This window comes from Acipenser ruthenus, chromosome 7 (assembly GCF_902713425.1).
Source record: "Acipenser ruthenus chromosome 7, fAciRut3.2 maternal haplotype, whole genome shotgun sequence".
Taxonomy (NCBI): Eukaryota; Metazoa; Chordata; class Actinopteri; order Acipenseriformes; family Acipenseridae; genus Acipenser; species Acipenser ruthenus.
Genome location: NC_081195.1, coordinates 11,882,995 through 11,910,789, shown reverse-complemented (window position 1 = coordinate 11,910,789; position 27,795 = coordinate 11,882,995). Strand labels below are relative to the sequence as shown.

The 27,795-nt window shown below is 38.0% G+C and overlaps 1 protein-coding gene across 11 annotated transcripts in view; it reads left to right on the top strand.

Annotated features, from left to right (window-relative positions):
• LOC117415708 (calcium-activated potassium channel subunit alpha-1a) overlaps positions 1-27,795 on the top strand; it is a 182,268-nt gene that overhangs the window by 105,496 nt on the left and 48,977 nt on the right. For all 11 annotated transcript variants that reach the window (XM_059026372.1, XM_034026389.3, XM_034026409.3 and 8 more), the window contains exons 10-18: positions 1,770-1,880; positions 4,510-4,615; positions 6,246-6,328; positions 7,886-7,955; positions 8,105-8,260; positions 13,410-13,519; positions 13,676-13,744; positions 22,601-22,687; positions 25,017-25,093. In XM_059026372.1, coding sequence (XP_058882355.1) covers positions 1,770-1,880; positions 4,510-4,615; positions 6,246-6,328; positions 7,886-7,955; positions 8,105-8,260; positions 13,410-13,519; positions 13,676-13,744; positions 22,601-22,687; positions 25,017-25,093 — 869 coding nt within the window. The remainder of the gene's footprint in view (positions 1-1,769; positions 1,881-4,509; positions 4,616-6,245; positions 6,329-7,885; positions 7,956-8,104; positions 8,261-13,409; positions 13,520-13,675; positions 13,745-22,600; positions 22,688-25,016; positions 25,094-27,795) is intronic.

Here is a 27,795-nt window from a genome sequence, read left to right as displayed (position 1 = left end):
AGAACCTCACCATTTTTTCTTAATTGCTCATTGTGATGTATTGTATCCCTACGCTTCTGCTCATCCAGTTGAACATCAATGTCCAAAAGTTTTGAGTGTTGCAGTGGCTCGCAAGTGACTTTGGGAACACTCATATTTTTGTGCTGACTTCGATAGACATCCTAGATTGCTGTAGCCATATCACCTTTTCTGTACTGAACAAAAGATAGTTCCAGCAGTATATTTTTTTGAATTGACAGCTACCGGTAAGCCACGGAAACCTAATTTGAATGTTGGAAGTAGTGAGTCCCTTCCTAATGTCAGGGTATTTATGGTGTATACCTCCCTTTTTTAACAATCTCCAATTTTTCTGAGAAAGTTCTTCTTGAAAATTTGATTCGTAACCAAATCGACTATGATGTCTCCATTGTCGTCTGACTTTTTTTTTTTAATTTGTAAGAAGCAATTCTAAATATTACTCAATGTAATTCTCCCATTGGTTAAACTCACAAGACTTTCAACTGAAACGGAGAATACCTTCGACGGTGTATTGTATAAAAATAAATAAATAAATAAATAAATAAATACTCTTTGGTTGATTAACCGGTCCGGAAATTAAGTATAAAATGGTCTGCATAAGTCACATACCTGTATGTCTTTTAAATATCATGTGGATGTAGCTGACAGAGACCCTGGTATGACATACATTTGTTTGACAGCTTTTAAGCTCTTGAATGTTGGCATGAGTCCTTTTGAGGCTCACATTAAGAACATCTGCAAAGTGTCCTTCTTTCATTTATGAAACATTGCTCGCCTTGGATCATCTTTATCTGTGCCAGATGTTGAGAAACTAATACATGCCTTTATTTCATCAAGGTTGGACTATTGTAATGCTCTACTTTCTGTTTCTTCAAAACGAATTCATAGGCTGCAGTATGCGCAAAATAGTGCTGCATGGGTTTTGACGAGAACAAGAAAGCATGATCACATGTCCCCAATCTGAACATCTCGTCATTGGTTGCCAGTAAAATTTAGAATCGATTACAAGATCTTGCTGCTGACTTTTAAAACCTTACACAGCCTTGGCCCAATCTATCTTAAGGACATGCTCTGTCATTTATGTGCCACAGCAGAGTTTGCGGTCTGCTGGTAGTGCCCAGCTGCTTGTGCCCAGGACAAGGCTGCACACTCTGGGCGATCGGGCCTTTTGTTCTGTGGCACTTCGCCTCTGGAATAACCTGCCTGGACATTTGAAGGACTGTGAAACTATTGAGGCTTTTAAATCTGGACTAACAACATATTTTTTATCAACTGGCGTTTTTGTAACTGGCGTTACTGTTTTTAGTTTTGTTTTAATCTTTCTGTAAAGTGCTTTGAGATTTCTGTAATGAAAGGTGTTATATAAAAAAATGTTCTATCACATTGGGGTCTTATCTAATACCTATTCAGAGTGGTGGCTTTTTGTAGATAACGCAACATGATTTAAGTAAAAAAGACAATAAACGAAATGCAAATAAAATAAAAAGGTTCAGTTAAACTGAAATCTTCATGTCAAGGTGCAGGGATTTATTGGTTGTTTGCACTTGGTTAATGAAATCTGGTACTCTAATGTCACTATACTGTCCCAGAACAGTCATCTAATAGAAGCAAAAGTTGTCAAAGCAGAACTAGAAACAATTGGGGTGCATAAATATGAATCACTATAACAGTAAGTATTGAGACCTTTTTTATGACCTTTTGTTCTGTGTATTTTATTTTGTTCTCTTTCATTTTACACTTCTTTTTTACAGGCACATAGTGGTCTGTGGTCACATCACACTTGAAAGTGTATCCAACTTCCTCAAAGACTTCCTGCACAAGGACAGGGATGATGTCAATGTAGAAATAGTTTTTCTCCATAAGTAAGTAGTCAGTCTGATCATGTAATTTATAGTCTGTGTGCATTGTGTGTATTGCACAAAGACATACACACACTGGGATGATTGAGACAAGTGTTGCTGACCCATGCTGGAGAGTACCAGTACTAACATAAATCCCAATGCACTGCTCAAAAGTGTATTTTCTTCCCTCTCTGAACATTTTTTTTTGTCATTTGTATGTTTTTATCAAATATTTCTTAGAATGCACCTTTTCAGGTAATGTAAAACACTTTATCCACTATAGCATTAAATTGCTACTGAAAAGGCTGTAGGATTTTAAACACAACACATTGCATTCATAAACCTGTTCCCACTGAACCTGTTTCTGATTGGACAGGTTGGATTTCAGCAGCAAATGTTGTGAATCCAGAAGATATTTTGACAGGAATGCATAACTGATTATGAAATTAACATAACTGGTCAAAACTGACTTATGACCAGGGATATGTTAATAAAAATATCAAAACTATTGTGATAATGTTGAAAAAGATATTGAACGATGTGGCAGGGCAGAAGGTTGGCAGGGATGGGGTTAAATCTGTCCCTGTACGCAATCACAGGTGTGGCCATTCCCCAATTAGGTAATTGATGTTAATTGGAGAATGGCCACATGTACAAAAGGAAGGAGAAATCATTTGTCTGGTGGAGGGAGTTAGATTAGTGTTTTGCTGTGTTTATTTGTAGTGAAGGTGATTGCCCAGCCTACAACTTAATGTTTTGTTTGAACCTTTTATTTTGGTTCTCGTACCAGCTTGTTTGTTCCTGTTTATTTGTTTTGGTTATTAAATGTGCACTCTAGTGCTTAAAACTGCAGCTTCCTTGTCTCCGAGTCACAGCTGTCACAGTTGGTGTCACAAGTGTGATAGTGCCCCCTAGAGACTCGGAGCAGGACTGCAGTTAAAAAAAAACAAAATTTGACAGAGAAACTGGCAGAGTAGTGGAGGCAGGAGTAGAGGCGCCTGCAAGCTGAAGGCTCTTTCATTAGCGGGGCTTGTTTGGAAATTGGGCGCCACCAAGAGAAGTGTCCATATGAAGACCCCCACTTCATGATGGCGTACGCAAGGGATGAGGTGGAGTCCCCGGACGAGTGGCTCCGCCTTAAAACTCAAGACCAGCTGCCTACCCAAAAGCCAGAGACGGGTCCCTCTGCCTCCCAAGCCACCTGGAGCTGGTTTGGACACTGTCCTTGCAGTCCTGAAACTCCAAGGACTCGCCTGTGGAAAGTTCGGGCACCCTATGGTGTGCTTCCCAAAAGAGGAAGAAGGGGAGGAACGGCCATTCCTGGAGGCGAGCAAAAGAGGTGCTGCCTGTCCAAGTGTCAGGGAGGGAAGGGCTGCCTGCCCGAGTGTTAGAGGGAGGTACTGCCTGTCCAAGTGCCAGAGAGGGTGAGCCACTGCCGTCTCCAGTACAAAAGGGGGAGGAACCACTGCCGTCTCCAGAGCCAGAAGGGGAGGAGCTGTTGCCAGTGCCAAAGGGGGAGGAGCTGCTGGTGTCTCCAGAGTTGGAATGGTAGGGGCCTTTGCCGTCTCCAGTTCAAAAGGGGAAGGGGCTGCTGTCGTCTTCAGAGCCAGAAGGGGAGGGGCTTCCACCAGCTCCAGAGTTAGCAGGGCAACTGCCGGGCCAACCTCAGCAGCCGCTACACCTGTTGCTGAGGGGAGCACGGCGAAAGTCAGCCACACGTCCACGTCCAGAGGGCTCAGTACACGCGCTAGCACCACTGCCAGCACCACTGCCAGAGCCTAGCATCGCAGCTGCCAGCGTCACCACTGCCGGAGTGCCCCATGCATCCACCACTGCCAGAGTGCTCAGCGTCGCCACTACTGGAGTTGCCATCGCTGGAGGGCGCAGCATTTCCACCCTCTGTAAAGTAGTCCCGAGGGGGAAAAAGTCAGGATTAGGTGGTAGAAAGGGGGTTAAACAGGCACCCCCTTACACAAATCCAGGGGTCACAAAAGGGGTTAAAAGGCACCCCTTTACAGAAGCTCAGGGGTAGTCACAGGGGTTAAATGGACACCCCCTTATAAAAGCCCAGGAGTTACAAGAGGGGTTAGACGAGTGCCCCTATTTCAAGGCCCAGGACACCCCCCCCAGGCAGGGGAGGAGGTGTGGGGACCACCTCCACCACAACCCCGACCAACCCATGTTTTAAGGGGGGAGGTGGCCGATTGCAGCCATGTGTGCGTTGCACAAGGGGGCGGCGAGTGTTTTACGTTGTGTTTTGCATCATGTTTAGACTATTTGTAGTGAAGGCGATTGCCCAGCCTACAACTTAGTGTTTTGTTTGACCCTTTTATTTTGGCCCTCATTCCAGTTTGTTTGTTCCTGTTTATTTGTTGTTTTGTTTATTAAATGTGCACTCTAGTGCTTAACTTCCTTGTCTCTGAGTCTCTCTTCCTGCCGATAACAACTTGAGCCGTGACGCTATCCTGTCACACACGAATACGTACAACAAGGCAGAAATCTAGGGAAAGTAATGAATGTGTTGTGTTTTGGACTCTACGGCCTGTTCAGTAACATTTTCAACAGTGCCCTGGCCATCATGATTACCAAATAATGATTGTTTGGTGATTTTATTGCAGAACAATGCACTAATGCATACCATTTATTTCAGTATCTCCCCTAATCTTGAGCTGGAAGCCTTATTTAAGAGGCACTTTACTCAGGTGGAATTTTACCAGGGATCGGTTCTGAACCCCCATGACTTAGCCAGATTGAAGGTAATTATAACATTTTATGTCCATTCATGTACTGTGCTGTAATTGAACAAAATCAAGACAATCTAATGACATAAGATGTGGACATGGTGTTTTTGAACAAATTACACCTAATGTACACAAAAAAGCCATCATTGGGTATACACTATTATGGCAGTCTTATAGTTTATTATGTATGCCAGGGCTTGAAACATGGTCTCCTCCAGCCTATTCTGTTGCAGGACTTTGTTCCAACCAGGTTCTTAACCCTGCTAAAGATCAATTAAATACTTGTTGGAACAAAGTCCCGTAAGGAATGGACTGGAAGAGTCAAGGTTGCTGTGGCAAAGTGGTTTGCAGCGTGCAGAGGTGATGCAGTGCTGAAAACAAGTACAAACAACAAAGTACTGGTGAATTATTTATAAACCAAAGTTTGATGACAACAATAAACAATAAAGAAAACAGGCAATACACAGCGATGCATATTTCTGTGTTAAATCCACAGGTTCAGTCCCGAAATAATATATACAGTATTTTTTACACACACACTAATACACAAAACACGGTCACAAGTCCAAAGTGAGTGCTGTAGTGCCCATGGTGCAAATATAATTTATCGAAGGTGCAGTGTTGTCTGGGTTTGTGCTGGCCTGTAGCGACAGTTCCGAATCGTGTTAGCCGTCTAATAATAACAAACAAGTAGATTTTAGACAACGAACAAAACAAACACAACACTCACAATATATTCTATGTTCTCCTTCTGGTTCAGCTTTTAACCATACAAAGGAACAGATTACTTCGCTACGTCCCCTTATATACCATCAATCATGCCCCCTTGGTTAACGATTACAACTGCTCCTCCAATCCGCGACTGCCACATCGTTTCCCTTCCGGGTCGATGATTTAGTGCACCGTAGCTCCGCCCCTTTTCTAGATGGCCTGGGAATGAATTGTTTGGCCATCCAGTCCAGCGCACTCCTGTTCCTTTTACACAGCGCCCTCACAGATCGGGAGGGAGATTTATCACCAAGAATCATTCTGTCTCTGTCACAGTTGCCTACCCCTGATATATACTAATAGAAGAAAATTCATTACAAGACCTTGAACTAAATACAGGTACTAAATACAGTGTATCAGGAGCCAGTGTTTCCAAACATTATTGGTAAAGGAGACGATTTTAAGAATGTTAATTAGTGCAAAAAACAACACTACAGGTATGTTTGAGTTACCCCGCTGTATCATGAATGTGGGATTCAGCTTTTTGTCAGCTGCTTATCTCATTAAATAAATTGGCTACCTACAGTATAAGTTTATAGCACTGATAGAGGTGGTCATCCTGTGACCTCTCAGCACTGCTGAAATGTTAGCGCAGCTCAAACCTACTATCTTATTGACCTCTGCTGTTTCTTGTAGTCATATTTTGTTTGATTACATCATGAACTCAAGTCCCCAGGTGTTTGTGTCCATAGTTTGTCAAAACTGTCAAAACTACACATTTGAGACCTATATATAATGAATGGATATTGATGGCAGAGAAAATTGATGGAACTATTTTGTTGGCTGTAATCACTTTAAATCGTTACAGTATTGTGTGCTATTTTAGGTTCTTAAACAATTAGCTTTATTAACACTACTTCTTTTTTTTCATGCTCAGATAGAGCAGGCAGATGCATGTCTGATCCTCGCTAATAAATACTGTCCAGATCCTGATGCTGAAGATGCCTCCAACATTATGAGGTGAGACAGCTTGACAATGCCCACACCAAGTGTTTGGATGCTGATTGGTGTATCGCACCTAGAAGTCTAAAACGGTGTATACTGGGCTTCTACTGTATGCTGCAAAAACTATTGGAACCAATGTATAGGATCACAGAATTGTTAGTACTTTCAAGTTAGTACTTTGATCAACCGTTGAAGTGTAAGCACTACATGTTGTTGTTTACTGTCTGCTTGAGCTGTATGGCAGGGACGATTGGGATGAATTCATTGAATAGGTTTCCTGTGCTAGTAATACGTGATACCAGAACCTTGTTTTTCTTGTTAAAAACAAAAACACATTTAAGGTTGCTTTATTTTGTCCTTACTCACAGTTGCTATAGTAATATTTGGTTAAGGACTCTGTATCAGTACCCTACCCTCAGTAGCTGTGGCTGATTGACAGAGGTGTAAGGTGACACTGCTAAGTTTCTGTAAGGCAGCCTGGGCATTATAAATACTGCCATCATAATTTTATGAATAGCACTATAAATATGTTTCTATAAAATGTGGTGCCATTTAAAATAAATAAAATAATGGCACAAAGCTTTGTGAATCCAACTGCTGTTTTTAAAGGGTGCATCACTGTCCTATAGTGTGGCTATTGGTATAAAATGGTGTTCTTCAGCATTATACTTCACACCATTAAGAGTTAATCTCTTCAGATACAACCAGCAGACTGACCACAATACATGAACATAAAACATTCAACCCTAATTCACAGTAGGAAGCTGAGATTATACTGTTTTATATGTTTCATACTGCACAGTGCAAACTTTTAAACATGGATTTCTTACTTGTGATAATGATTTACTACTTCAGTAGTTGTTTTTTTTATATTGCTGAACCATCAGAACATCGGTACTGCAGATTAATGGATTGTTGATTTAAATCATCTACATTGTCAGACAAAGAAATATATAGGATGTCCTTTGTTTCAGTGGAAACAGGTGTGTCTTTTCCACTGTTGGTTTGCTATGATTTGGGTCACTGTAGCACATATGTCACAATATAGCATATCACAGATTTGAGCCATCATGATCCCTGTGCAACCAGAGTTGTAGTTTCTGCTGGTGGAATATCCTGGGTGACTATTTTAGAGAACACATCGGTCAATACAGATGCACTAAGATCCTCTGCTATTTTACTTTCAAACAGCTTTGTTCACATGACACATCACATGACCATATACATTTGCATATATAGCATACTCGGAGATGTTCTAATTTTGCTAACATTCTACAATTTTGTTATACAAGGCCCATGGCAACAGAGTCTCTATAACGCTTCTAGCAGAACAGTTGGCCTTATTTTGTTATGATCACTGATGCTTGTAGTCTGTTGTACCAGTTTGCCAGTAAAGTGTCATGTGTCAACAATACCTTGCTTTTGGAATTACATCCAGGCACAAACAGATTGATAAATATTTTTTTTAAAGCTTAAATGTTTTACGTTGATAATGTCTTGTTGGTATGCTATCAAATCTGGGCGTTAAAATGGCATTGAATAAATAAAAAGTGCATTTCTTTTAATTTGTAGGGTTATTTCTATTAAAAATTATCATCCAAAGATACGAATCATCACACAGATGTTACAGTACCATAATAAGGTGAGAGCTTTGGGTTTTATTATATTGCATTTATTTATTTATTTATTTATTTATTTATTTATTTATTTAATCCTAGTAGTTTATCTGTATTAAATAAGTAGTGTTTGCTGGAAAAGTGATTTTATAATATTCTTCATTTACTCGTTCAGGCCCATCTGTTAAACATTCCAAGTTGGAACTGGAAAGAAGGGGATGATGCAATCTGCCTTGCTGAACTTAAACTGGGCTTCATAGCCCAAAGCTGCTTGGCTCAAGGCCTCTCCACAATGCTAGCCAACCTCTTCTCCATGAGGTCATGTATCAAGGTACTGTCTCTTCTTGTTATGATTTACCAACCAGGCATCTATGTTGCCATTTGTTTTGAAAAGAAAGCACAACTTTTAACTCAAAGTTTATAGAAGTACTACACATTAATCAATCAAATTCCTTCTGAAATGCATTGTTAATTGTATTTGGCATACATATGGCCATTAAATGATTGTTCAAAGCTGTATTCTTATTTAGGTAACCCACATGTTTATCCAGAAACAAATTTGTCATTATAGTAACATATTTCATATGGTCCTTTGGTACCTCATTGTGGGTAATAATAGAAATGACTGGTTTGGTTTCAAAATATACTGCCTAGCAGACCTCTTATTAAGAATTAAAATTTGGACCATGTGTTCATTTTATAGAATTATGTAATCCGACATCATAACTCATTTTCCTTAACTCAAGTCCTAAAATCTATTCTTGAGCTAAGGACAGTTTTGCAGTACAGTGCTCCCTTGCTATAATGCTGGTCTCGGGACACACACAATATGAGCGTTATAACCGAAGAGCATTATAAACGGGGAGGGGGTTGGGGGCGCCGCGGGACACATAACAACACACATCTGACTAAAATACAAAATAAAATAACTCTCTCTCTATAATGCATATATAGTGAAGCAAAAAGTATCTTTCTGTGAATTAACTATGCATAAAGCACCATATTTTTTACAAAAAAAAATAAAATAAAAGGTAACATTCCCACTCGTGGATAATTTTAATTTGCAGTTTTTAAACTATAAATAGCCTGGCTAAACGGTGGTCAGGAGTTCAGCTCGAAGTGACAGACAAGCAAACCAAGTGCGAGAAGGAGAGCGGGTCGGGAGAGGGGAAGAGGGAATGGGCTCGCTCCAGGTTCGGCTGCAGGAGCTGGGCTGAAGCGTCTCGTCTCCCGGAGAAAGCCGCAGCTCCTCTCATAGCAAAAAAAATAAATACATTGGGAAAGATAACAAAGTAATAGGCCTAATATTTATTTAGTTATAAAACGCATGCTGACTAAGATGCCTGTGTTATAAAGTGTCAGCGCAGCTTTTCTTCAGTTCAGATACTGTATCAAAAGGGAGAGACAAACGGAAGTTAGACTGAGAAGTTGTTTACAGTTTGAACATCACTGGCACTTTATTTACTGTAGAAATATTGCATGAATCACTAGTATAGGGAATTGGGGGACATGCTGTAGGAGCATTATATCTGAGGCGCGTTATAACCGAGAGCCTTATAGCGAGGGAGCACTATATTTCCAAAAGGCAGTATTCTAAACCAGTACAACCTTTTCATTGGAAATGTAAAAGATGCATTGTCAGTATGAGTGAGGAGTTCTTTCCCTTAAGTTATTGCCCTGTTTTTTAATCACTGTTTAGGTAGCATTAATGAAATGCATCCAGTTTTGCTGCCATAAACCAAATAGCTGAACAATCTATTCTACAGTGGTGCCAGGGCTATGGATGTTGGTGTACTCTCTCGTTTTTGGGCTTTTTGAAGGGAAAATTAAATAATAAACATAAATGATTTGATTTCGGCAACAGTTTCTGGATAGATATTCTGAAAGAAATAGACACAGAGCAGATCAACTTTTCGTAACCATAAAAAAACAAGTACATGATAAACCAACAAAAGTTTTTGTCTTGCAATTTGCATTACACTGCTATATTCACTTGTTGTTATGGTCACAGTATTTAACTATTTAAGGATTTTGTGCTTCTTTAAGGAGCATTGTTATTTAAAAAAATTGTAAAAAGTAAAAATGCTAACGAAAAGGGATTCTTGAACACTTTCTATAAATACATGCTTTACATATTTCAAAATAGTTTAACAAAATGATTTTTTTAACAAAAACATATGTTAATGTTAATATTTAGTCAATCATAACCAACCATACAAAATTAACGATGAAGCAAAACAGACCTTATTCATTATGACTGGCTTTGCAACGGTATGATTTATTCAAACTGCCTGCCCAAAATGTAATTTAAAACAAACAGAGGAAACCAAAATGTTGTATTTGAATCTTTTTTTTGCCTTTTGATTTTATAGCATAGCAGCAAATGGATTCTTTTATTTAGCTTTTGGCAACAAATTAAAAGATTGGAAAAAGCCTAAATGTATTATAGCATGCAACTATAATAGAAATACATGCAGTAATGAGGCATTTCAAAGTGCTACATTAACTGGTATTGAATTGAAAAGCAACCCTAAAAATGTAATAAAGTCATGTAATCATCTTGCCCTTTCACTTCATATGTCTGGCTTTAGATTAAGCACCAATTGAAACTAGTAGGCTATAGTCAAAATATTACCAGCATTATTTACGGGAAAGGAATACTGTTGAATCTCAAGAAAATGTATAGTACTGATACAGTATTATGACCCCTGGGCCAATGCAGGAATCAAAAAATATATAATTATATATATATAATTTATTTCTTAGCTGACGCCCTTATCCAGGGCGACTAACAATTGTTACAAGATATCACATTATTTTTACATACAATTCCCCATTTATACAGTTGGGTTTTTACTGAAGCAATCTAGGTAAAGTACCTTGCTCAAGGGTACAGCAGCAGTGTCCCCACCGGGGATTGAACCCACGACCCTCCGGTCAAGAGTCCAGAGCCCTAACCACTACTCCACACTGCTGCCCTATGCTATGGCGAGTCTTATAAATAAAGCCCACTTCACAGCTTTCCATTGTGGCTGACTTGAATGGGCATGTAGGAAGTGGGCCAGAAGGGAATCCTTTAGGTGATAGTGAGACAAGCAGATAAAGGAAAATTGGGAAGTTCCTATGTGTTATTGGGAAACCGAAGGAAGACATTGAACAAAGCTGAGCAGTTTTTAACCAACCATTTGAAATGTTCTTAAAGCACGATAATGGGATGTCGCTGTGGGTAACAAAAGCTGACCTGCATTCATAGGAAATAAATTAGAGTAATAATTTACAGAACACTCAAAAAGAACTTAAGTAGGGAATTTGAACAAGAAATGTAAAGGCTAAAGTTGGGGCTGAACAAAAACAAGTTATCTAATAATAGCAAGAAAGACAATTTATAATGGGTTTAAGATGGCCTGCTGCATGGCAAATGTTGTATTGCCCCTGTCCCCAGGAACAGTGAGAGAGTAGGAATGCCCTCCTAACCTTATTTAGAACATCTTGCCTCTGATTGCAATCGAACTTGGTAGGGACATTCCTTTCCCCAAGCTTGTGGTGGGTATCGAGATCGTGGTAACCTTCATTTGCGCAAGTTGTGGCCTGCCAATGGAAAACGAAGACAAAAACATCAGAACTGCTAACCCAAATATTTCAGCATAGCCATCTTGAGTTTTTACATCAAGTGTATACCCAAATCAATGTAAATATGGTGTTGTATGTTGGATTAGGAGATGTAGTTGGTTGTTGCACTATGGCTTGTTTTAAATACAGTTTTCAAGTGAGGAGGTTGATAGTATCCCAAAAAGAAACCCATGTTTATTCACAAGGAGATTGTTAGTTTGTTATCAACAAATACTGTGTACCACTTGGAGTTTCAAAGAAGTTTTTTCGTGAAAAGCTGTATCCATTATAGAGGCTAGTGTTTCCACAAAGTGTCCTTTGACCTATAAAAAGAGCCAAACTTTGACAATTTTCAGGTTAATTTTACTCAGAAAAAGGCAAATCTGAAAACGTAAGAATAATTACGCAAATACAGTGGTAATAATTGACAAAAGCAGGACACGAAGCCGCCTGAGATTTCATTATTTTTGTTGAAAAGCCAGCTAGCTTTGGTTATTGTCTACTGCCTTCACAGCTGTATGAGTGCAATTTTATAGAACACATGCTCATAGACATGTTGTATATTACACTTGTTAATAATTACCCCATTTTAAAACCAAGAGAATTAGATATTCTACTCCTAATCCAACTCCCAAAAAATGAATTGGTACATTATGTCCTAAGCCTGCACTTTCTGCCTGTCATAATATATCAACAATTGTTATAGAATAGTATGTTAAAGTTATTGCTATATTTCCACATTTGCAACTTGGCAAAGATCACGTGTTTCTTTGGAAGTGTGAAGAAAAAAAAAATTAAACGTGCCTATTCATAGCACAGATGGATTGAAGTCTGGTACTTTTTAGTCCAAGTCTATGACATACAGACTACATCATTTTCTAAGACTATAAGTTGTCCAACAGTTAGATGTGTACCAGACTGTTCTCAATATTAATATATTAATGCTGGTTATTTTTTTTTTTGGTTGAGGGGTTCTGGAAATATTAATAATATATTTTATGTCCATATGGGTCTCATTGGAAGCTTTAGGAAAGCTGTGCAAGATCAATCCTTTATTTTCCGATATCACGCAAGAATGTAGAATGTATTTATAGTGTGATTCTTACCCTTATGCTTATTTCATCTTTTTATAACTGTATATCCCAGTAATGGCAGTTAAAATGATGAAAATCGGATGAAATTAGATATCGGCTTTGAAAATGTAGGTAATCGGAAGGTCACTATAGATATCGCACCATTACAAAAAGAACAAAAGATGTGTGTCTATATACACATACTTTTTCTAGGTTGTTTCAGTCAATCTGAACACCAATAGCCAATTATTTGTTACGCTGCAAGAGCACAAATCCAACCCTCAACCATTCAGTTTTACTGTAGTTATACTAGAGCCCCAGATGAAGCTAGCATCACAATCAAACTAGACCTCTTACTGTGTGTGCCATGGTTCAGTTGAAGCCCAGCACATATTGGTTTTGTTACAAGTTCCATACCCACCTCCTCTGTCTGCGCTGGACCAGCTGCAGCAATATCCAAATGAATATAAATGAAACGATCAAATAGCAGCTTCTTGTTATCTTGGGAATCGTTACACTCTGCCAGCATGGCACTTTTTTAATAATGTTTGCTGTGTGTAAATATTTCTTTGCGAACAGGATGCTGCTAATTAATTATTCCATATTTGTTTGTTTTTCTGTTTATTTAAAGCTCTCAAAAAACAGTATATCATAAGACATCAATGCTGCATTAGTGAGTTTTAATGATTTCAGTGGGGTTTTTTACTTTATAAACTGACAATTGCTTTAATGGCATACCCTGGTATACACGTTCAGTATGAATTTTTTACACTTTTTTGTTGTTTTTTACATTTTTAGATTGAAGAGGACACTTGGCAGAAATACTATCTTGAAGGAGTTTCCAATGAAATGTACACAGAGTATCTATCCAGTGCCTTTGTGGGTTTATCCTTCCCAATGGTCTGTGAGTAAGTATAAACAACTGTATACAATGTGGTCAGCCACAAACTTAAACACTGCATAACACAACGCTTCTGTCATCACAGCAGTACTGGAGAACCGAAAAAGAAACCCACAATTTGTTAGGTTGACTCACTCTATTTTTTTTTTATTTTTTTTTTTAGATTGTGTTATGTGAAGCTGAAGTTGTTATTGATAGCCATTGAATACAAGTCCGACAAAAGGGAAAGCAGGTAAGATTTTTTTTTTTTTTTTACAGCTAACCACTTGTACATTTTACAATCTGTTCGCATACTTACAATGTCATTTGGAGGTTACCAGTATAATACTCAAGACACAATCTTTGTTTACCTGATACATACATCATCAGTTGCATTTTATCGGACAGGAACCCTGAAGCTGCTTTACCACCTACTTTGTTGTTACATTTCAGTGTTTTATTTCACCACCTCACCTCAGTTTGTCTTACAGTGTAAGTTTGTTTTTTTGACTGTGGTACTGATTTGTCCCCGGTTGTAAATATTAAAAAGCTAAAACAGTTGAGCCTGTTTTTCTAACTATGATGATGGTTATGCCTGCTCTAAATATCATCATAAACTAGAATTTCAGTGTTCCTCCATATTGTAGAGTAATACAGTAACAAAGGAGGTATCTTTTTTTAAATCACCAGGTAAACCATTTCTGAATGCAGATATTATAGAATCTAAGCTAGGTGGTGGACACTTTCTTCAAAATCAGTATTCAATTCATCTTGAATTATTGCCACAGACTTGAAAATAATCCAGATGAAGTTGATAACATTAGAAAACGTGTGTATAAAAGAGACATTGCTCACTTTGTATGGATTGATTTCATTTCCTGAATGAACTCGCCAGGCTCTCATTATTATAGTACCCCTCTGGTTGTTGTGAGTTTTGTTGTGCCCCTTCACATTAGGATCTCCTCTGTACCTAATAAATAAGAGGTCTTCCTGTGTCCCTGAGTTCTACCACAACAAATCGTGTGAAATGAGTATTCTTGTCACAAAACACATGGCAACCAGAAGAGCACTAGCAGTGAGTTTTTGAGGTGTGCTGAGGGGAAGGTAAAGAATATACCACATGTTTTCTTATAACAAAGCAGAGGTGTTGCAAGAATTTCAGTGGGACATTTTCTTTTTGTACACTATTACACGTGGAAGTACCCCTTAAGAAGAACTGTGTATAAAAAACTTCAAATACATTGATATCTTAATTGCATATCTATCAATGAATGTCTCTGACACTAAACAATTTACACTACCAGGAGGTGGTACTAGTAATGTTGCTGGATTCTGTAAACAGTATAGTGTTTAACTCTTATGAACCATTTAATGTAACCCTATTGTTGTCAGATTTACTTTTAAAGCAAATTGCCTGACATTACAGTGCTAATGTGCCTTTTTTAACTTAGTATTTCACCATGATAACTATTAACATGAAGTACTATGTTTCAGTCACCTCTAATTACCAAGTCCCGCCCCTACTATCATCATTTTTGTCAAGTGCTATTAATATAATAATGCATCCCTTATTCACTTTACCATTGCAAATGATACACCATATAACATTAGGTTACTTACCGTAACCCTGGTTCCCTGAATGAGAAGACGACCAACAGCATACTTATGGGATATGCCTGCCTATCGGTATGTATTTCCTGAGCTCTTTATATCAGAGCTGCCAATAGGCCACTTCCTGGGGTGACATCCTCGGTCCCGCCTACCGAGGGATCAAAATAGTCAACCCACGGAAGCTGTTCCTCTTTTTGCATCGAAGCTGTGAGGACGACCGATGTGACCTCGCAAGGTTTGTTGGTCGTCTTCTCTTTCAGGGAACCAGGTTTACAGTAAGTAACCTAACGTTCCCTTTCGAAGATGACCAACAACCCACTTCTGGGAAAGTATACCAGAGACATCGCGAGGGAGACAGAACGGTAGCACATGAGGGACGCATCAGAACCACATACCCCAAGGTTAGCGGTGCGAGCGTGCAACCTCAAGGACCCTCATGCCTAATGAAGGCAAGGAAGGATACTTCAACTCTATGGAGTGTATGGGCTTAAACGGGGCCTTCGTGAGAGCCTCCAGTACAATATCAGCCGTTGACGGCTCGACCACAGGAGACGGGGCCTCAGTCCCCGTGGCCCTAGCCAGTCTATTGCGAAGCACCCGGGCAGATGTCGCAAATGGTCTCATCTCCTAAGGCCAGAGTGGCGTGCTGGATGCCCAAGCACCGCACAAACAAAGTATGCCCATTCTCATGGGGTATGTTCGCCCTACAGGACGTGCAATGTAGTGTATGGTTACTGTGTGCACCGCGTACCGTTTGCACCAAGTGCACTGATCACCGTGTGCACCGAGTGCACCGAGCACCGCGTGCAGTGAGCACCACGTGCACTGGGTGTACCGAGCACCGAGGGCGCTACGCGCACCGATATACTAAATACTGCATGTACCGTCACTGAGGGTGCTATGTGCACTGAGTTACTAAACACAGATTGCACCGTGCACTGCGTGTACTGGATGTACTGAGCATCAAGGCCGCTATGTGCACCGAGGTACTAAACATAGTGTGCACTGGGCACCGCATGCACTGAGGCGCTATGTGCACCGAGCACCACAGGCACCGTGTGCACCAAGCACCGTGCGCACCGAGGCACCGAATTACCAAAGACTTAGTGTGCACCGAGGTACCGATGCCTGCCCTGACCGCTTGTAGTCACACACCTGGTCAGCGCACAGCATAAACCAGGGAGACACACAGGCTAAAAGCTGCGGTGGGCGAATTGAAAAACAACAGGTGGAGAAACACACACTTTTTTTTTTTTTTGAAGGCCCGACGGACCGAGGTGGGCGGACCGAGGCAGATGGCGAGGTCTACTCTACAGTGGGGCAGGTAGAAACGCAGCCCTGGTGGAGGAAAAAACGCAGCTGTTTTTTTTTTTAAACTGCAGTGCAGCTAATCCACAGCACAAAGCAGGCCACACACACTTACTCCTTTAAATCAGTGTTGCACAGGCAGTCACACACAAATGACAGACATTAAAGAAGCAAGCCTGCAATGCAAGCGAGGCAGGCTGCTGAAGAAAGGAGAACAGGGGAACTGCAGTCGACCTGAAAGTTATTTTAGTAGACGCTCAGTTATCAACACAGAAGGTCTTACCGTACTGTCTTGAGAGGCAAAAAGAGGAATAGCTTCCGTGGGTTGGCTATTTTGAGCCCTCGGTAGGTGGGACCGAGGACGTCACCCCAGGAAGGGGCCTATCGGCAGCTCTGATATAAAGAGCTCAGTAATACCTATCAATGGCCAGGCATATCCCATAAGTATGTTGTTGGTCGTCTTCGAATTGAAAGGGAAACAGAGATTTAAGATCTTTTTAAAAAGTTTAGGTAGGGTACCCTATTTTTTATTTTTATTTCAAATCCTTAGCAAGTTCAATAATTTAATAATTAATATTACAATTATAATAATTATGATCAGAGAAATGCAGAAAATACTACAATAGCATTATAGCTGTATCAGTCTACTGCTGTATTTAGTATTTTTTAAATATTTAAATAGAATGGTTTCCCACCATCAATCACTGTAAAATCATTAATAGTTTCTTGAAAAACACTCACATAGATGTTATTTATTTGTTCATAGGAAGTCATTTAAAATAACATCTATCTATTTCCCCACCTATGTTATACACCTATGTTAACAATTTCCTTGCCTTTGTTGTTTATTTGTCTTTGTTTTAAAGTCTTTTATGTTGCTTGTGTTCTTCAAAAAGTGAACTTCAGGGATTTTTTTCCTTTTTTTGTGTTCAGATTTTCTTACGACAGTGTTTGATTTGAAATGTTTTTCTTGTTGTTTGCAGAAGCCGAAAGCGGTATGCCCTCTCCGTTATCTTTCCTTCAAACCTCAACCCTACCTTCACTCCTTTAGATCCTCCAGCTTCAGGATTAAATCAAAAGGATTTGTTCCGCAAAACAGTCCAATATCTAGCTATTTACAAATGTGCCTAATGCACTAACTTCTTTGCAGGCAAAAGGAGAGTAGGCTTTTGGCACTGGTGTTGTGTCAGGCAAATATTCCCCTCCCCTTTTTTGTTTTTTTTTGTTTTTTTTTTGGAGAAATTGTCTCGTGTCAAATGTCTGCTTTTTGTAACCTATGTTTTTCAGTGTCTGTCAGCAGTTATTGTCTGCATTGATTTGACCAACCAAAGTCTTTTTCTGGTGTTTTTTTTTTTTATTATTTCAGAATTTATGTGTACGAAGCAGTACTTCATGTTCTCATAGTTTCATTTCATATTGAACAATCCTACGTTTAAAAAGGAGGCTTTTCTAAGATAATATCTGCAAGTTTTTATTTTTTGCAATTCATAAATTAAAAAGTTGACAGAGGAAACATTAGTAGTTCATTTGCTGTAAACCAATCACAAATATGGAGCCAAGCTGCATTTCCATCAAAACACCTGCTTCTCTGGCAATGGCATGTTTAGTTCATAGGTTTTTTTCATAAAATAAGCTTCTGTTCTTGCCCCCATTATGATTTTATTGTGCATTGAATGAAATAACAAAGGCATGAAAGCAACATTCTATTGAATAACATCATTGTTATCCAAATCTGATGGCTTACTAGATTCATTTTTTTCACTCAAACCTTCATTCCATGTGTGTGCTGTTGTCTCTGAATTAGTATCCCATTGCCTCTGTGCTCTTGAGTAGATGTTCATAAATAGAGGTGGCTTCCTGTCAGTTTGGTATTAAATGAGCCAACTGCAGAGAAGTTACTGCAGCAGTCAGCATCTACATGGCCTGCAGTGGTCGCACATCTTTTGGGTTTCTTGTTTGAATTGTTTTTGGTAAAGGCATGATTACAATATATTAGCGTGAAACAGTGTGGTGTGTATCTTGTTTCCCAGAATATGATGTTTTTAAGAGGTTCAGTGTTCTCTACTGGTGCGTAATGTTAAAACGTTTTAAAAGAAAGCATATATGGTATCTAAATCTATGGCAAACAGATGGTTTTGTGTATAATTTGATATTCAATTGCATCTACAAATAAAAATGAATCAGTAAAAATCTCAGATTTTGGGAGCAACATTTGTGGTTTTGCAGTGATTTTATTTAAATGATGTCTAGCATGTGTTGTAGTGTGTAACTATTATCTTTCTATTTTGTACTTCCTGTTTTATAATTCATTGGTTGTGTGATGTATACAACTATTGATATAGAGCCCAGAGGAAAGAGTGTTTCTTCTGAAAATATTTTTGCATGACTTTTTTGCTCCTATAAAAGGTGTGAATGTTTTAACACGGAGGCCAAACTGTATTTTTGAAAAGACAAAAATCATGTGCATGATCCCTAAAGTTACTATTCAATACATGTCCGTGTAACTACAGCTCGCAAGTTTGTCGCTTTCACCTGGGCTCATTTACCATAACAGGATATAGAAAAGGGTAGCTTAATTGTTTGATAAATTTCACAGTTAGAGTAGAATCCCGTTTTAACCATTAATGTTGTTGTGCAATCCGGTTGCAGTCTAATCAATGGGGAATGATACCATGTTTTAGATAGTGCTCACTAGTCAGTTTAAGGTAAATGCACTGATTTTGTTCTGAGACACAAGCACTCATAGCCAGCATTGAAAATCAAGCCCATTTAAGCATTGTGTGATGTCATTTCTCACTATCGTGTATGTATAAAGTCTCATATTAAAATGGAACTATTTAGTGCATCTCTCAATGCAGTTTAAGCGTATAGTGGTTTAAGATTTGATGTAATTCACAGGGAATATACAGTAATGAGATTATAGTCTTTGGATTGTAATACACTAAGGGGGACAGGTATCATGATCGACTGACACAGCGCAAAATTGGCGGAGTGTAAAGTAACGCTCTGCTGCGGTACAAATTTTACCCGTAAAGTATTAACTGGCCCAAAATGAATGAGGCACGGCATAAGCTGACACATTTAAATGCAGAAATGCGTTGTGCTGGTGTTCTGAAACCCTCCGAATGGGCTCCTGGTAGCACAGATTAAAAGACTATCTAAAAAATAACGCCTCCCCTCCAAATGAGCTACCTCAGTTGAACAATAGGTAGGTCATTTGGAGAGGCAATGACCCGTGCTGACTAAGTGTCTTGACTTTATATTATATTATTATTATACGACGGATAAAACCAAATATACATAATGAAAAATAATTTGATTAACCAAGTTTATTATACAACGAATACAAACAATTGTACATAATGAAATAGCCGGTATCAAGCTATAATTTCATCCTCATCGAGATCAAAAAGGGTAATGTAGACCCTATGTACTCTCCCTTCTCAGTACTCTCCCTCTGTTCCTGGGTTGTTTAGGAAGGTTAGGAACCTGCATTCTCCGTCGTAAGAAATACCCCTGAAAATTCACAATACCACGAATTTCAAGGAAATCATGTATTTGACTGCCTACAATGGAAAATATGCATTTTTATTTTCCTTACAGTATTTTAAATTACTCTTCACCTCCCCTGTTCATTTCATACTTTTATCAAGTAGAAGCAGCGCTACAGTAGCTGTACACAGGCTCAATGTCATGCATTTGGTTACTATGGCAACGGGGTCAAACAAATACCGGCTTCATGATTGGTGAATTCCTCATACTGTACAATGACATTTCTACATACTACTAATGTACAGTGGGTATAAAGAAAAACACAAAAGCTTCGGTTTTGTCATTTCAGGTTTGCAGTTAATGTTTCTCCCGTGTTTAATATTTTGGGATTAGAGGCAGAAGAATAGGCTATGGGAATTACACGGTCTTTTTAATTGATGCATCAACATAAGTTTTAAAGGTTTACAAAACTCGAAAATGTTGCTCAGTTTGTCATTCAAGGCAGTTTTTAAAAAATCTATTTTGTCTGCTTGTTACTTTGTTTTGCAGCCAGCACAGACCATTTTAAACATCTTGTTTCCAGCAGAAGTTTGTTACATTTTTAAAGATTGTTTCAATAGCAAATCGAGTTACAATGTACATTTAAAGAGTTGACTCAGTAGCTAGGCTAAATGTTAAAATGTTTCAGCCTTGGTTTCTGGGTGATGTTCTTGATGAACTATCAAGGATAGCACATGTTAGGCAACTTACATCAGGAGAATATAATGTAAATACCATTTTTTAAAATTTTTATAAAATGGCAGGTACGTGACACTCTGTGAAGTGTGTTTTTTTTTATTATTATTGTAATTTGTGAATTTCTTTTAAAAATACTGTGAATTTTCCAGGCCCCTATATGACTACTGCCATAATGCTCTTTCCTATCAACTGCTTTCAGACTTTTTCTTTGCGCCCAAATAAGACCAATTTGAAATCGGTCTTATTTATGGACCCTTTTCTGCCGCTTCATAAATCTCATCTTAATATCGCCGACTTCATTTACAAATGAGCCCCACCTACAATTTGCCCATGCATATAATTAAGGCTTGACACGCCTTAAAATGCATGGCTAATGAGCGGCGGAGCGCATTGCATGGCTGAGCGCATTGTGGCTGCCCTAACACGACCTTAACTTGTCATTAGTTTCATGATACATACCGGGTAATTTTAAGGCCCGGCTTAAACTCGGCACAATGGCCTTAACCCTTTGAGTAGTACGAACGTACTGGTATGTTCGCTGCTTTCTGGTCCCCAGGGAGTACGAACGTACCGGCACGTTCTTCAACTTTAAACTTGAATTACTGAGCCTACAAAACCCCTGATCACATAACATTGTAACACTAGGTTTCTGTAACACCTTTTATTGGTCTCTTGCGCCCTCTGCCAGATATTGACTGAATTACATATAATAAACCCAGTCACAAAGATGTCAGCAGTGTTTGTAAACTGGCAAAAATCGCAGTATTATAAACAATACTGAATTCTGATTCCAATTTAAATTCAAATACATACAATTCTTCCACTGAATCGGATGTCAGCAAGTGTGTCAGTGAAGACATAAGCGAAGAATATTTACCATCAACATCAAGTAACAGCGAAGAGGCGGCGCCAAGCTCTGTGAGTTGCTCCATGCGTCAAGGAGTATCATACGTCGAAGCATTAGACACTCACTCCCTCCGCCCCCACCACCTGTTTACCTGGATATAATTTATTCATCTCTCTCTGTCTACCTTTTTTTTTTTTGTTAGGATGTGTTGTTGTGGTTGTTCCACCCAGTTGTTTATTGCCTACATGTTATTTTGTAGTCAAAACCTTTCCCTATGACTAAATAAAAAATATATACATTCATTTGTTTTATTTATATATGGTAAAAATGATGTGTCTGTATTTCATCAGTATTCATTACGTACATACAAACCTATAGCTTTCAGCTTGTTTGTACGCTGTACTCATAATAATCAAGCGCATGCAGAAAACTCACTCCCATAGAACTGGCAGTGCATTTTAGAACTCACTACTCAAAGGGTTAATGCCATCGCAAATGCTTGATACATGTCCCCCTAAGACTGTGTCCTTTTTTGTGCAATTCACATTTCTTGTAACAGGGCTGATTTCTTTGGAATCCAAGCCATAAATATTGAAATACAGCTGCAAATCTATTACATCATAAGTATGTGCTTATCATGGGCATGTTCAGTTTTCAAGATTTGGTTAAAAATATTTGTGGTCGGCCTCTGCCCCTATATTATTTCAAATAGATGTGGGCTTTTTATTTTTGGTATTTGTATGTGGTCTAAGAAAAAGCTCCAAACAAAAAATACATTGTGTGGTTTATAAATATAATTAAATTCCTAACATCCATTTAAATATATTCAGGGACTTCTAAAAACAAATTGACAGTTATTTTCAGTGCGAGAATTCAAAATAATGCCACTGTGTTTATTTCTTCTGCTAACACCTTCATACCAGTAAAGCCATGCACATATGTAAATGTTAAAGTCTTGATGCAGCATACCAACAATCAAATCATTCTTCTATTCAATTATCTTCATATAAGTACATATATTTGTGTGTACCATTCCTCTTGATTAGAACACTACTATAGTGTTGGAAGTTGATTACTGGAATTAATGCCCTTATTTTTCTTTTAACTGAGCAGTATCCTCATCAACCCTGGGAACCATGTAAAGATGCAAGAAGGTACTTTAGGATTCTTTATTGCCAGCGATGCCAAAGAAGTGAAAAGGTAATAATTCTTCACTTAAGCTTGTTAAAGTAAAGTTAAATGGAATCAGTTTTGAGAGAATTAAAAAGGTCTGGCATGGTCACACAGTGTGTTTTGCTCTCAAAGCTCTAGTGTTCTAGTGTATTCACCTCTGCATCCAGGGGACTTAAGTTTGCATTCCAAAATCGCTGTAAGGGTTGGGATCCAAAAGTACCAGTCCAATGTGGCAACTTTCATGCCTGCTATTGCCAAAATGCTTGCAATTAGGAAGGATGAAAAAAAAGGTTAGGGTTAGGGTCTTTTTTGTTGTTGTGAAGCATCAAAAGTTTGTAGTTTGATTTTAGCACTGTAGTGTATATGGTATCTTTCAGGGTTCTGTTATACAGTAGAATTGCATTTAGCAGAGCTTTATGAGGTAATGCCTTAGGTTTGATAGTAATATACTTTCCTCTGTCACAAACAGCAATGGTTTTATTATTCTATGATTCTTCCTATATATATATATATATATATATATATATATATATATATATATATATATATATATATACATATATATAATCAGTGCCTTGCATAAATAAGTATTCACCCCCCTTGGACTTTTCCACATTTTGTAGTGTTACAACCTGGAATTAAAATGGATTTAATTGGGATTTTTACCATTTGATTTACACAACATACTTAACACTTTGAAGGTCCAACATGTTTTTATTGTGACACAAAAGTTAATTAAACAAAAAAAAAGACATTTGTTGGTTGCATAAGTATTCACCCCCCTGAGTCAATACTTGGTAGAAGCACCTTTGGCAGCAATTACAGCTGTGAGTCTTTTTGGGTAAGTCTCTACCAGCTTTGCACATCTGGATCCTGCAATTTTTGCCCATTCTTCTTGGCAAAATTGCTCAAGCTCTGTCAAGTTGGATGGGGACCGTTGGTGAACAGCAATTTTCAAGTCTTGCCACAGATTCTCAATCAGATTGAGATTCAGGTTCTTGTTTTTAAACCACTCCAGTGTAGCTTTGGCTGGGTGTTTAGGGTCATTGTCCTGCTGGAAGGTGAACCTCCACCCCAGTCCCAGGTCTCTTGCAGACTGAAACAGGTTTTCCTCTAGAATTTCCCTGTATTTGGCTCCATCCATCTTGCCCTCAATCCTGACCAGTTTCCCAGTCCCTGCTGATGAAAAGCATCCCCATAACATGATGCTGCCACCACCATGCTTCACCGTGGGGATGGTGTTCTCAGGGTGATGAGCAGTGTTGGCTTTGCGCCACACATAGTGTTTTGCGCTAAGGCCAAAAAGTTCAATTTTGGTCTCATCAGACCAGAGAACCTTTTTCCACATGTTTGCTGTGTCTCCCACATGCCTTTTGTCAAAATCCAAACGGGATTTGATATGGGTTTTTTTTCAGCAATGGCTTTCTTCTCGCCACTCTTCCATAAAGCCCAGCTTTGTGGAGCGTCCGGGTTATAGTTGTCCCATGGACGGTTTCTCCCATCTCAGCTGTGGATCTCTCCAGCTCCTTCAGAGTTACCATTGGCCTCTTGGTTGCTTCTCTGACTAATGCCCTCCGTACCTGGTCACTGAGTTTTGGTGGACGGCCTTCTCTAGGGAGAGTCGCGGTTGTGCCATATTCTTTCCATTTTTTAATAATGGATTTAACGGTGCTCCAGGGGATGTTCAAAGTTTGGGATATTTTTTTTATAACCCAACCCTGATTGTTGCTTCTCCAGAACTTTATCCCAGACTTGTTTTGATAGCTCCTTGGTCTTCATGATGCTGTTTGTTTAGATATGAAACAGGTGTATTTAATCTGAGATCATGTGACACTTTAATTGCACACAGGTGGACTCCATTCAACTAATTATGTGACTTCTGAAGGCAATTAGTTGCACCAGAGCTTATCTAGGGGTGTCACAGCAAAGGGGTTGAATACTTATGCAATGAAGACTTTTCAGTTTTTTATTTGTAAATAATTTTGAAAAATATGTAGATTTTTTTCCCCACTTCGACATTATGGACTATTTTCTGTAGATCAGTGACAAAGAATCCTAATTAAATCCATTTTAATTCCAGGTTGTAACACTACAAAATGTAGAAAAGTCCAAGGGGGGTGAATACTTATGCAAGGCACTGTATGTATGTGTGTATATATATATATATATATATATATATATATATATATATATATATATATATATATATATATATATATATATAAACTTTTCAAGAGGTCATACGAAATTGATGTTGGCATATTTTATTAATCTGGCTTTGTAGTAGGATAAAGTGTGGGTCTAATTTAATTTGTGTGAATTAAGATGTGTCAGTTTTTCCACTGTATTTCTTCAGGGCATTTTTCTACTGCAAAGCTTGTCATGATGACATCACAGATCCCAAAAGGATCAAAAAGTGTGGCTGCAAACGGTGTAAGTAAAATTCTTGTAATGTTTTAACACATTATTAAACTCTTAAAGCCCATAGTGCATTTAAACTGTTTATTAAGTCATAATGCAAAATGCATGATGTATACATTTATTTTTTTATCAATAAGTTGTGCAAAAATGCAAAAATGATGCATATTTTATGTGTGCTTATGTATTAGGCTCACTCAGCCAGAATGATGTATTTTTCAAGTTTTATGATACAGATGTTATGAAGCTTATTTTTCTGGAATATACTAAATATGTAGTTTTATTGTGTACGTATATACCCAGAGGTAATAAAAAAGGCAGGGAGGAGTCCTCATTTTAATGTATGGTTTTGTAGTCAGAAGCATTATGGCGGAAATGTATATATCAGAAATCAGTAATTATATCACTGACTACATAACAGAATGATTGTGATAAAGATTTAACAGAAAAAACCTCATTGCTTCTGTATTTAGAGCAAGAGAATGTTTTAAGTGCAGTGACCACACATCAGCATGTTAATATTCTTGTCAAACAGATGTAGAAATAAAATGGCACGATTAGCGAGGCTGAAGAAGTAGGCTGTCAGAACCAAACTGCTTCTGTTTGAAGATAATTCTCCTAGTCAGGTGGAAAAACAAAGGCAAACCCCTGCCAAGTACATTGCGTCTCAGAGCCACCAAATAGCAAACATAAACAACTTATTAGCCACATACTTTTACCAGTAATATCAAACTATGTTAACATAAATTGAATTGTTGTTGGAATACAAATATGCAAGTGTTGTTTATATTCTCATATTTTTAATCTACAGTATGTTAGTGCAGTGCAGTGTTTGCATGAAATACATGCACAATCTAGGTATAGAATCTAAACATTTAAAAAGGCATTCCTCAGCTGACAAAAGCCTAAGTTTGATTTAAAGGTAATACATTTACAAAGAAACGATGTTGGGACAGGCATTTCCATTAATGGAGCAATGTCACATTGTTATTACCTGACCTACATAGGCACTTGTCCAAACCAGTTAGGCCCAGTATTAATAATTCAGCCAAAAAAACGTGGTGCATCTGTAAAGTTCAGAGATAATTACTTTAAGCAGCCTACACCTAATCAAACTGAAAAACTAAAATCTGTCATAATTGTTTGCGCCATGAAAACATGATTTACACTTAAGTATGGAATTTTATACATACAGTTGTAGTCAAAAGTTTACAACCCCAATGGAAATTTATAATTTCTAGAAATTTCTCGAAAACAAAGAATTATAGAAAAATTATTTTGTAGCAAAAGTTTTGCTTTTGTGGATGAGGAAAAAAAGTTACAAGAAATAGATGTCTACAATTATTTATTTCAGCAATTTTTTTGCAAAACTCCAAAAATGCTATTTCAAAAGTATTCATACCCTGACAAGGAAAATTAAAATAATAACTTAACTTTTTTCCCTTATTGACTTATTGGTAATGACAGCAATCATCCTATGCCATTCTTAGACAGTGGTTCTGTCTAAGAATGTTCACCTACAATCCAGCATTTTCTAGAATTAGGTTCTGCATTATCATATTGAAATGTCTAGCACCTTGTAGACACTACTATCATAGCATCAAAGGGTGTGAATACTTTTGAATTAGCATTTTGGAGTTTTGAAAAAACTTTTGCTACAAAAGAATTTTCCTAAAATTCTTTGTTTTCGAGAATTTTCTAGAAATTATAAATTTCCATTGAGGTATGTAAACTTTTAATTACAACTTTATGTAGCTACCAAGAAATGTCTCCCAAATGTTTACTGAAAAAAAAAGCATTTTCTTGTAGAAAACTAGAACTGCAATCACATGATAAACCACTATTTTTTTGGTTTTGTTTTTTTAAATATAATGTATTTTGTTATTCCTGACTTTGTCTTAACATGACACGAGGGTCATGTGGGGAAAAGGGTCAAGTCCATGTATTTAAAGACGATTGACACATTTTTTGATTTATTTTTTCCTTGCTGCCCTGGAACACGACATTCTATAATTTAACTGCAAACTGATAGTGATATATTGTGAGTAAAAACGGGTTCCTTATTGCACAGAGTGCAGTCCAACCTGTCTTTTCTCAGCAGAGCGTTTTTATCTATGTTGCATGCATGTCCCACTCCTCTCATCTCTTTACACTGCCCACAGATCAAAAAGAATACAGCAGCACTTTCTGAAAGGGGAATAACCTACAGGATCTGAACTGTTGCCTTAATGTAAATCGTCTTTGTTCATTTCTTTCTTCAGTGAAATTCAAAGTAATGCCATCTTATAGTGTCTCCTAAAAAAAGAAAACATAACATTGTACACAATCTAACACAAAAAAAATATTCCTTAAGTTTAGTGCTTGAATTCTTCCATTTGCTGAATAGATTTGATTACAGACCATAGTTAAATCTTACTTTTAAAGGTACAAATCAACATAACATTATGAAATACATATAAAATCCAAAATAAACACCTAGAAGTGAACTTTGCTTTCCAAAATATGTCAGTCTAAAGACTGACATTTCGTTACTTTACTCAAGGATGTGAGCTAGCCAAGAAAAGGGAAACAGCAACTTGGGCCATTTAAATTCATCTGCCTACTGTCAGAACCAATTTTGTATGCTGCTGTATTTTTGAAAGCGGAAAGTGTTCTGTGGGAAGTTCTTCAAATTTTTAGACTTAATGAACAGCGTCGCCAAAACACAATCAAAACAA